The 12,362-nt window shown below is 35.1% G+C and overlaps 1 protein-coding gene across 7 annotated transcripts in view; it reads left to right on the forward strand.

The window, feature by feature from the left end:
* MAP4K3 (mitogen-activated protein kinase kinase kinase kinase 3) overlaps positions 1–12,362 on the forward strand; it is a 254,608-nt gene that overhangs the window by 159,036 nt on the left and 83,210 nt on the right. For 5 of the 7 annotated variants that reach the window (XR_005058777.2, XM_037009323.2, XM_037009324.2 and 2 more), the window contains exon 4: positions 4,263–4,327. The exons of 1 other annotated variant lie outside the window; for it this stretch is intronic. Coding sequence is in view for 4 of the 6 variants with exons in the window: in XM_037009323.2 (XP_036865218.1) it covers positions 4,263–4,327 (65 nt within the window). In the remaining 2 variants the exon portion in view is untranslated. Of the gene's footprint in view, positions 1–4,262; positions 4,328–9,803; positions 9,838–12,362 lie in introns of those variants that run through there. One more of the 7 variants, XM_037009328.2, reaches the window with a different exon arrangement.

The raw sequence follows: 12,362 nt of genomic DNA on the forward strand, positions 1-12,362 counted from the left end.
ATACTATAAACTAGCAGAAAGAGAAATCAGGAAAGCAATTCCATTTACAATTGCATCAGAAAGAATAAAATACATAGGAATAAACCTAACTGAAGAGGTGAAAGACCTATACTCTGACAAGACACTCAAGAGAAATTAAAGAAGACACCAATAAATGGAAATCTGTTTTGTGCTCATGGATAGGAAGAATTAATATTGTCAAAGTGGCCATCCTGCGCAAAGTAATTTACAGATTCAGTGCAATCCCTATCAGAATTCCAACAACATTTTTCATGAACACAAACAGATAGCTCTAAAATTCATATGGAGCCACAAAAGACCCCAAATAGCCAAAGCAATCCTGAGAAAGAAAGAACACGAAAGCTGGGGGTATTATGCTCCCTGACTTCAAGATATACTACAAAAGTACAGTAATAAAAAAATTTGGTGCTGTCACAAAAACAGACCCATAGATCCATGGAACAGAATAGAAGCCCAGATATAAACCCACACATTTATGGTCAATTAATGTATGAAAAAGAAGCCATGAATACACAATAGGGAAAAGAAAGCCTTTTAAACAGCTGTGTTGGGGAAAGTGGACAGGTACATGCAGGAGAATGAAACTGTATTATTGTCTAACTCCATACACAAAAGTAAACTAGAAATAGATCAAAGACCTGAATGTAAGACATGAAACCATAAAACTCTTACAAGAAAACATAAGTAAAAACCTCTTGAATATAAGTATGAGCAATTTTTTCCCGGGCACATCTCATTGGGCAAAGGAAACAAAAAATGAACAAGTGGGACTACATCAAAGTAAAAAGCTTCTGTACAAGAAAGGACCACCATCAGAACAAAGTGGCATCCTACAGTATGGGAGAATATATTTGTAAATGACTCATCTGATGAAGGGTTAATATCCAAAATATATGAAGAGCTCATATGCCTCAACACCCAAAAAAAACAAATAGGCCAATTAAAAAATGGGTGGAGTATCTGAACACACTTCTCCAAAGAGGAAATACAGATGGCCAACAGGCACATGAAAAGGTGCTCTACATCACTAATCGTCAGGTAAATGCAAAGTAAAACCACAGTGATATACTATCTCACACCAGTTAGGATGGTCACCATCCAGAAGACAAGAAATAACAAATGCTGGCGAGGATGCGGAGAAATGGGAACCCTCCTACACTGTTGGTGGGAATGTAAATTGGTGCAACTACTGTGGAAACAGTGTGGAAGTTCCTCAAAAAACTAAAAATAGAAATACCATTTGACCTAGGAATTCCACTCCTAGGAATTTACCCAAAGAAAACAAGATCCCTGATTTGAAAAGATATATGTACCTCTATGTGTTTTTTTTTCCATTTGCTTGAATTTTTTAAATTAAGGTATCATTGATACACAATCTTATAAATGTTTCACATAAGCAACATTGTGGTTTCACCATTCACCCATATTATCAAATCCCCCCCAAATCACTGTAATCACTGTCCATCACTGTAGTAAGATGGTATAGAGTCATTATTTGTCTTCTCCATGCTATACTGCCTTCTCTGTGACCTACTTATATTATGTGTATGCCCCTCTATGTTTATTGCCACACTATTTGCAATAGCCAAGATACGGAAGCAACCTAAGTGTCTGTCAGTAGATGAATGGATAAAGAAGATGTGGTACATAAACGCAATGGAATCCTGCAATTTGCAGCAACATGGATGGATCTAGAGGTTATATGCTCAGTGAAAGAAGCCAGGCACAGAAAGACAAATATCATATAATTTCACTTATTTGTGGAACATTGAAACAAAACAAAACAGAAGGAACAAAACAGCAGTAGTCTCATAGACACTGAGAAGTGACTAGTGGTTACCAAAGGGTAGGGTGAGGGCAATAAAGGAGCACAATAATTTGCAATCACAGTATACGTTGGTCACATGGACACTAGTACAGCATGGAAAATATAGTCAATGATTCTATAACATCTTCCTACATTGATAGACTGTTACTGCTCTAGAGGGCTTGAGGATTTAATAATATGGGTAACTGTTGAACCACTGTTGTATATTTGAAACCAACCTAAGCCTGTATTTCAATGATGCTTCAATAAGAAAAAAAGGTCCAGAGGTTTGAGTTAACTTCAAACTGCAAACCAGCAGTTTGGTTCAGTTACTAAGAAACTCAAGATAGCCTTTAGCCAAATTTGTAGAAATATGTGTTCAAATAAAGAAGATAATTATTAAATTCTCTGGGGGATTTAGACTTCTCCCTGTGTGGCAATGACTAGTCGTAAGTGCCTTCATTGTTACCAATAAGACCCCACACATCTGGCAGCCCCAGAGTTCCATTCTAGTTGTGATTGAGCAGAACACTGAGCAGCTATTTCATACTTTACCATCAGTTGTCCTGTCCCAGGTTCCCTGGTATGTGGACTACCTGTGAAGTTAGATCCTGAGTGGCCTCTAATTTCTTCTTCTTGGCTGTACTACCTTTAGCTTTGCTCTAGAATCATAGTACTCTTTAGATAGGGGCTTTTAAGATAGCAGACCTGTCACAGCTGCATGGTCCATGGCACCCACCCAAATCAGCTCATCTCTCAGGTCTGGTTAATCTCAGCATCACCACCATATGTGATCCACTCCTGATAACAACTCCACTTTTTAATGCACTATTCATATAGCACTCAGAATAGCATTTGATTCTGGGTGCCACATTTTAAAGAAAGACATTGACAAACTGTAGACCATCCAGATGAAGGTAAATACACTGAGGAGTCGACAACCAAGCATTGTTTTACAGTGTGACCCCAGCCTATCTATTCTAGCTTCATTTCCTGCTATTGTCTCTTCAGGTAAACAACTCACACTAAATTACCCATAGTCTCTCAAATGTGACATCATCTTTCAAATTTTCATTCTTTTGCACAGGTCCCTTCCCTGTCTCTTGGTGGTGAATTCCTACTTTTACTTTAAAACCCAGCTCAAATGTTTTCTCCTCCCTAAGAACTTCCTTGACTTCCCTATATATCTTATCTCTGGGTTCTCACAGAACTTTATACATGCCTGGATTATGCACTAATGAAAGTATAATTAATCCAGTAGTCAACAAACCTTTTCTGTAAAGGATCATATAGTAAATATTTTCAGCTTTGTGGGCTTCTGTCAGAACTACTTAACTCTCCTGTTTTAGAACAAAAGCAGCCGTAGATAATACAAAAATGAATGAGTATAACTGTGTTCCAATAAAACTTTATATAGACACTAAAATTTGAATTTCATATAATTGTCATGTGTCAAGAAATAGTCTTCTTTTGATTTTTCCCCCCAACCATTTTTAAGTATGAAAAACATCTTAATTTCTGGGCTATACAAAATTAGGTAGCTGGCTAGATTTGGCCCACTGACCATAGTTTACTGACCCTTGATCTAATTGTCTTGTTAATTCTTTCAGTCACGCATTCATTCATTTATGAAACAAACACTTAGTTGTTGGATATTCTTCTAGGAATTTTGAATGCACTGGTGAGAGAGACAGAGTCTTAAGGTTAAGGCAAACTTTTTCTTCTGCATTAAAATGAACTTGCTAAATTCACAGACTTTGTATTCCATTTCTGTACTCTGAAAATAGTACATTTACTGATAAATTTTGAGTTTAAGTAATGAATGATTGAACCAAAGGAATGCACAAAGGAATGCACTATTAAATCTAATTATTTTCTCCTCTGTCTACATGATTATGGTATCTTACAAGAGGAGTGAGAAAAATGCTATCTAAAAATGAGACATAAATTTTAACAAAGATTGTTCTGGAAAGATCTTTGTTGACTCTAGACAGGATAAAGTTTACATTTTGTTTTGTTGATGAGCACTATCAAAGTGATATACTTTCAGATGTGCGATTCTGTGGTGAATCTTATATATAATCGTTGACATGGGCTTTTTAATTAGCATTTAACTTTTATAATACTTTCACAGGATAGATGGGTAAACTGAAGGAGAGGAAATTTTTAACTAAAGGGAGATTTCTCTCTTTTGGATGTGCTAATGACATCTTTATATCCAATAATGGTGTATTTTAACAATTAAAACCTGGGTTAAGGTATAACATATTAAGTAGTATATTTATTCATAGAGATTAACTAGCTTTTTTCCTGGATAACACATTACATTTATGTGGTTCTTCAAGATTATAGCATACAACCTTAAAATACTTGTTACCTCAGATAATTTTGCCATCACATGAAAATGTGATACATGCTGATTTTCTCTTTATAGGCGAGATAAACTTTGGATTTGCATGGAATTTTGTGGAGGTGGTTCTTTACAGGATATTTATCATGGTAAGACCAAAGTTGCATTTTATAGAGATGAAGTAGCATTTCTTAAAATATATTTACTATATTAAAACACTGCTCTGAGAAAAGTATGTTTTATCCTTATGTAATTTGGATACATAAAGGAATTTAAGATGTATATGGATGAAAGGAACATTTGCTTTATAAGTTGGAAAATTATATGCAGTTGAATTTGCTAATTTAAAGAAGGCATAGTATATATATAATGAGTTCGAAATTTCAAATTCAGACTTGTAGAAAAATACCAAGGCCTTGATGTCTTAACACTAAGCCAAAAGAATATTCTGTTGATAGATAAGTAGCGTTAATACAAAGATAATTGGTTTTTTCTCTCATGTATTCAAGAAGCATCAATTAAATATTTACTCTTAGATGCTAGGTCTTGGACTATTAAAAAATTCTTAAGGCATTTTTCATTGGGATTTCAGTGGAAATACAAGAGAGACTTACAAAGTAAAATAAACAATATTTACTGTCTTTTATTTCTCTCCCTGACCTATTCTGGTTCTGTTAATGGATTATTGTCACAAACTGCAGAGGAGTCTTAATCCTTTGCTGGGATATGCTTTCTGATTAATATAAAATAATGTCTTAATCATTCATGGTGTCAATTTCGTCTATAACATTTTGGAAATGTTTTCATTTCATATAGAATTTGAGTTCATATTTTCTAGTTTGGCCTCTTAAGTAATTTTAGGAGCTGATTGTAATAATAAAACATGTTAAAAAACTATCTGTATAGGAATTGTACTGTTTCCATTTCACTTCACTTTATTCTATCTTCTTGGTATAGGTTTTGCTTATGTAGATTGACATAATAGAATTTTAATGTGCTACTAGCTACAGTGGAATAGGAAAAAGATGATAGACTTTCTGGAATTGTTTTAAAAGGCTTAAGTAAGAAAGTAGACTTCAAATTGTTTTTTAAAAGATGGGTAAACTTTGGATAGGAAGAAGAGGAAGGAAATGCTTTCTAGGAGATGAAACAACAGTATGGTGATAATGAAGTTGTGACATACGTGAGATCACTTAACTGTTGTGGGGGTATGTATTTGAGGAGTAGGGTCAGATACAAAGCTTTGAAAGCTAAGTGGAAGAACATGAGAACTTTTCTGCTTTATAAAGTTATTTCTTTTCTGAGAATATATTTTTTAAATTAAGGTATAGTTGATATACAATCTTAAATTAGTTTCAAGTATACAACAGAGTGGTTCAATAGTTACCCGTATTATAAAATCCTTCCCCAACTAGTACAGCTACTATCTGTCAACATAGGAAGATGTTACAGAATCATTGACTATATTCTCCATGCTTTACTACCATCCCCATGACCAACTTACATTATGATTGAGAATTTTTGTGCCCCTTTATTCCCCTCTACCCCTTCCCACAGTAACTACCAGTCACTTTCAGCATCTATGATAGCTACTGCTGTTTTGCTCCTTCGGTCTTGCTTAGTTGGTACACTCCACAAATGAGTGAAGTCATTTAGTACCTGTCATTTTCTGCCCACCTTATTTCACTGAATATAATACCCTCTAGCTCCATCCATATTATCGCAAATGGCATTTCCTTTTTTATGGCTGAATAATATTCCATCACGTATACGCACCACATCTTTATCCATTTATCTATTGATGGACACTTAGGTTGCTTCCATATTTTGGCTGTTATAAATAGTGCGGTGATAAACATAGGGGTGCATGTGTCTTTTTGAATCTGGGTTCTTGTTTTCTTCAGGTAAATTCCTAGAAGTGGAATTACTGGGTCAAAGGTATTTCTGTTTTCAGTTTTTTAAGGAACCTCCATACTGTTTTTCACAGTGGGTGCACCAATTGACATTTCCACCAACATTGTAGAAGGCTTCCCCTTTCTCCACATCCTCATCAGCATTTGTTGTTTCTTGTCTTTTGGATATTGGCCATCCTAACTGGGTGTGAGATGATATCTCATTGTGGTTTTACTTTGCATTTCCCTGATAATTAGCAATGTAGAGCATCTTTTCATGTGCCTCTTGGCCATCTGTATTTCTTCTTTGGAGAAATGTCTGTTCATATCCTCTGCCCATTTTTTAATCAGGTTATTTGCTTTTTGGATGTTGAGGCATATGAGTTCTTTATAAATTTCAGATGTTAACCCCTTACCAGATTATCATTTATGAATATATTTTCCCATAGTTTAGGATGCCCTTTTGTTCTGCTGATGGTATACTTTGCTGTACGGAAGCTTTTTAGTTTGATGTAGTCCTACTTGCTCATTTTTGCTTTTGTTTCTCTTGCCAAAGGAGATGTGTTCAGGAAATAATTGCTCATACTCAAGTTCAAGAAATTTTTGCCTATGTTTTCTTCTAAGGGTTTTATGATTTTATGACTTACATTCAGGTCTTTGATCCATTTTGAGTTTACTTTTGTGTATGTAGTTAGATAATAATTAGAGCACTCAGAATACTTTTTGCTGTTTTCATGTTCACTGATTTCACAGCTATGATGACTACATCCATTATGTTTTAATTTTTGGTAATACTTTTCATTTCTAGTAATTATTTCTATTTCAGATTTCCCTCCATTATTATTTGTGTCTTATTTTATTCTTGTAATTTTTCTTTACTTCTATTACATTTTTAATTTTTCAAGCATACTTCTTTTCAGACTTCCAACTTAGTAATTCCATCATATATATATGATTAGTCTGAGATGTCTGGTTTTGCTTTCTTCAGAAGTAAGAAGACCAATTTAGTTACAGAAGTAAGTTGTCATGATTGTTACTTCATTTGAACCAAATGATGGAAGTAACAAAGTAATATGAATTTGTTAACACTGATTTGTTTACACTGGCTGGCAATTGGGTTAGTGGAAGGTAAGATAATTTTCAATACCCTGGATATTTTCAAACTTACATACTGGGGATTTATATGCTTATACAAAATCCCAAACCTTATCTTTCTCAGTATTCACTCTTTGCTCTCAGAGTTTTACCAAATCACCTCTCAGTGGCTGTGTGTATACTTCTCTTTGGCTAGCCTACAGTGCTATCTACTTGCACAGCCATGTGACACATATACCTCCATTTCTTTGTGTTTCTCTCTTCTCTTCTCTCTCTTCCATCACACTGTCATTCTATGGGGAGTACTGTAATAACCTTGGTTACCTTATTTGCTGAAAGAGAAGTTCTTCTTTTCTAATAATCCAAATGGTTGTGGGGTTCTTGCATTGACTTGTAGCTATAAATCATATTTTGATCTGTCATGCAAAATTTGCAAACGACTTCCCTTTTTTTGGTTAAAGGCTGCTTTTTTCCTATTATTTCTGCTTATTTTTAAACTATCATTAAGCCAGTTTTTATGTTTTGTTTCACTATTATTCTATCATTCCACATGATTTTTAATTTAAATCTTTAAAAGGAATTGTATTAGTTTTCTGTTGTTGTATAACAAATGATTTAAAATTTGGCAGCGTAAAACAGCAAACCTTTTATTATCTCCAGTTTCTGGGGTCAGGAATTCAAGAATGACTTATTTGAGTGATTCTAGCCTGGGTTCCCTTATGAGGTTGCAGTCAAGCTTTTGGCTGGGACTGCAGTCATCTGACTTGACAAGGTCAGATAATTTATTTTCAAGATGTTTGTATTACATGGTGGTTGGCAGAAGGCTTCAGTCCCTGCTGGCTGTTGGCAGGAGGTCTTACCTTGCCGTGTGGATGTAGCTATAGGACAGCTTCAGTGGCTTCATAATATGGCAGCTGGCTTAAAACAAGTGAACCCAGAGAGCAAGGAAACAGCCGCAAAGCCTTTAATGATGTACTCTCAGAAGTTGCATACCATTACCTCTGCCATATTTTTTTCATTAGAAGCAAGTCATTTCTGTCCAGCCCACACTCAGGAAGGGAATTAAGTTCCAAGTCTTTAGGAAGAGGTGTCAGAGAATTAGTGGACGTATTTTATACTACTACAGAGTTGGGGGATAGTGGGTACATTTTGAATTTACATTTTATGATAAGCTCCTCTCCTTTACTTTTTCTTTGAAGAACATTAGAACCTTTTATTGTTCCAACATAATAGTTATTTTTCCTATAATTTCTGTTTTATATTTTTCTGTTTAATGCTGTCCCTTAACAATTTTCCACATTCTGTAATATCATTTATGGTTGTTTTCTCATTTATTTTAAATTTAAAATTTTGAAATCATCTTCAATGGAAATCCCAAATGGCATTTTGGGAGTGTGTACTTCCACAGATAGTTTTTTTTTCTGAGACCCCAAGATCTCATTGCTTCCAATGTATATTTGAACCCTAAACCTGAATGAAGAGGAGGTCTGTGGTAACCAATTCTAAGACAAGACATTTTTCCTCTTCCAGGTACCAAATCATGACACACAGAATCCCTAGTCATCTCCTTGTGCTTATGTACTCTTTTAGTGAGGAGGTAGCCCTTTGAGGGTTCTGGTTTTATGTGGGTGTTTGTTTTACCTCTTCTAGCAGATCTACAGCCTTTTCTGTGTAGGAAATAAAACTAAAGCCCTAGCTTACCAAGACTGGCCTTCTCCTAGCAGACAGCTAGAATATTTCACATATTTACCGTTCTGTTTTTCATTTCCCTTCTTAATTTTGGCTTCTGAGAAAGTCTCTTACTGTTTATCAGCTTATCTAGTAGGCATTATTAAATTTTAAAGATTATTTTAAATAATTTTTTCTATCATTTCTGGATGTTATTACCAGGGCTTTCAGATTATCTTTTGGGCTGTACTGTGGAAACAGAAGTCTCATGGAGGTCTATTATTCCCAATGAGAGTGGGTTTACAAGCCACAGAAGTTAGTTATATGGTTTATATTGAGACTTTTTTTTATTAAGGTGTCATTGATATACAATCTTATGCTCAGGTTTCACATGAGCAACATTGTGGTTACTACATTCCCCCCTTATTATCAAGTCCCCAACACATACCCCACTACAGTCACTGTCCATCAGCATAGTAAGATGCCATAGAGTCACTACTTGTCTTCTCCGTGCTATACTTCCTTCCCCGTGCACCCCCATATTATGTGTGCTAATAGTAATATCCCTTAATCCCCTTCTCCTTCCCTCCCCAACCACCCTCCCCAACTCCTCTGGTAGCCGCTAGTCCATTCTTGGGTTCTGTGATTCTGCTCCTGTTTTGTTCCTTCAATTTTTGTTTCATTGTTATACTCCACAAATGAGTGAAATCATTTGGTATTTGTCTTCCTCCACCTGGCTTATTTCACTGAGCATAATACCCTCAAGCTCCATCCATGTTGCTGCAAATGGTAGGATTTATTTTCTTCTTATGGCTGAGTAATATTCCATTGTATATATGTACCATGTCTTCTTTATTTATTCATCTAATGGACACTTAGGTTGCTTCCATGACTTGGTTATTGTAAATAGTGCTGCGATAAACATAGGAATGCATATGTCTTTTTGAATCTTTAATCTTGTTTTCTTCAGGTAAATTCCTAGGAATGGAATTCTTCAGTCAAAGGTATTTCTATTTTAGTTTTTTGAGGAACCTCCATATTGCTTTCCATAATGGTTGAACTAATTTATATTCCCACCAACAGTGTAGGAGGGTTCCCCTTACTCCACATCCTCACCAGCATTTGTTTGTTCCTTGTCTTTTGGATGTTGGCCCTCCTAACTGGTGTGAGGTGATATCTCATTTTGGTTTTACTCTGTATTTCCCTGATAATTAGCAATGTGAAGCATCTTTTCATGTGCCTATTGGCCATCTGAATTTCTTCTTTGGAGATGTGTCTGTTCAGATCCTCTGCCTATTTTTTAATCAGGTTATTTGCTTTTTGGGTGTTGAGGCATGTAAGCTCTTTATATATTTTGGATGTTAACCCCTTTTCGGATATGTCATTTACAAATATATTCTCCCAGACTGTAGGAAGCCTTTTTTGTTCTGCTGATAGTGTCCTTTGGTGTACAGAAGCTTTTTAATTTGATGTAGTCCCATTTGTTCATTTTTGCTTCTGTTTCCCTTGCCCAAGGAGATATGTTCAGGAAAAAGTTGCTCATGTTTATATTCAATAGAGTTTTGTGGTTTCATGACTTAACAGTCAGGTCTTTGATCCATTTTGATTTTACTTTTGTGTATGGAGTTACAGAGTAATTCAGTTTCATTCTCTTACATGTAGCTGTCCAGTTTTGCCTACACCAGTTGTTGAAGAGGCTGTCATTTCTCCATTATATATCCATGGCTCCTTATCATAAATTAATTGTCCATATATGTGTGGGTTTATATCTTGACTCTCTATTCTGTTCCACTGGTCTATGGGTCTGTTCTTGTGCCAGTACCAAATTGTCTTGATTACTTTGGCTTTGTAGTAGAGCTTGAAGTAGGGAAGCATAATCCCCCCTGCTATTCTTCCTTCTAAGGATTGTTTTGGCTATTCAGGGTCTTTTGTGGTTCCATATGAATTTTAGAACTATTTACTCTAGTTTGTTGAAGAATGCTGTTTGTATTTTGATAGGGATTGCATTGTATCTGTAGATTGCGTTAGGTAGGATGGCCATTTTGACAATATTAATTCTTCCTACCCATTAACGTGGGATTTATTTCCATTTATTGATGTCTTCTTTAATTTCTCTTAAGAGTGTCTTGTAGTTTTCAGGGTATAGGTCTTTCACTTCCTTCATAGGGTTTATTCCTAGGTATTTTATTCTTTTTGATCCAATTGTGAATGGAATTGTTTTCCTGATTTCTATTTCTGCTAGTTCATCATTAGTGTATAGGAAAGCAACAGATTTCTGTATATTAATTTTGTATCCTGCAACTTTGCTGAATTCAGATATTAGTTCTAGTAGTTTTGGATTGAATTCTTTAGGGTTTTTTATGTACAGTATCATGTCATCTGCAAACAGTGACAGTTTAACTTGTTCCTTGTACATCTGGATGGCTTTTATTTCTTTGTGTTGTCTGATTGCCACGGATAGGACATCCAGTACTATGTTGAGTAAAAGTGGGAAGAGTGGGCATCCTGTCTTTTTCTTGATCTTAGAGGAAAAGCTTTCAGCTTTTTGCTATTAAGTACAATGTTGGCTGTGCTGTTGTCATATATGACCTTTATTATGTTGAGGTACTTGCCCTTTATATCCATTTTGTTGAGCGTTTTTAGCATGAATGGATGGTGAATTTTGTCATATGCTTTTTCAGCATCTATGGAGATGATCATGTGATTTTTGTTCTTTTTGTTGATGTAGTGAATGATGTTGATGGATTTTCAAATATTGTACCATCCTTGAATCCCTGGAATGTATCCCACTTGATCATGATGGATGACCTTTTTTAATGTATATTTGAATTCTGTTTGCTAATATTTTGTTGCATATTTTTGCATCTGTGTTCATCAGGTATATTGGTCTGTAATTTCCTTTTTTTGTGGTGTCTTTGCCTGGTTTTGGTATTAGAGTGATGCTGGCTTCATAGAATGAGTGTGAAAATTTTCCTTCCTCTTCTACTTTTTGGAAAACTTTAAGGAGGAAGAGTACTACGTCTTCTTCTAAATGTCTGATAAAATTCATTGGTGAAGCCATCTGGTCTGGGTTTTGTTCTTGGGTAGGTTTTTGATTACCAATTCAATTTAATTGCTGATAATTGGTCTGTTCAGATTTTGTTTCTTCCTGAGTCAGTCTTGGAAGTTTGTATTTCTAGAAAGTTATCCATTTCTTCTAGGTTATCCAGTTTTTTAGCATATAATTTTTAATAGTTCTTCTCTCATAATTCTTTGTATTTCTGTGGTGTCTGTAGTGATTTTTCCTTTCTCATTTCTGATTCTGTTTATGTTTGTACATTCTCTTTTTTTCTTGATAGGTCTGGTTAGGGGTTTATCTGTTTTATTTTCTTGAAGAACAAGTTCCTGGTTTCATTATTTCTTTCTATTGCTTTATTCTTCTCAATTTTATTTATACATTGTCTGAGCTTTATTATGTCCCTCCTTTTATTGATTTTGGGCCTCATTTGTTCTTCTTTTTCTGCTTTCATTAATTGTGAATTTAGACTGT

Source organism: Manis javanica, chromosome 1, assembly GCF_040802235.1.
Source record: "Manis javanica isolate MJ-LG chromosome 1, MJ_LKY, whole genome shotgun sequence".
In the NCBI taxonomy this organism is placed as follows: domain Eukaryota; kingdom Metazoa; phylum Chordata; class Mammalia; order Pholidota; family Manidae; genus Manis; species Manis javanica.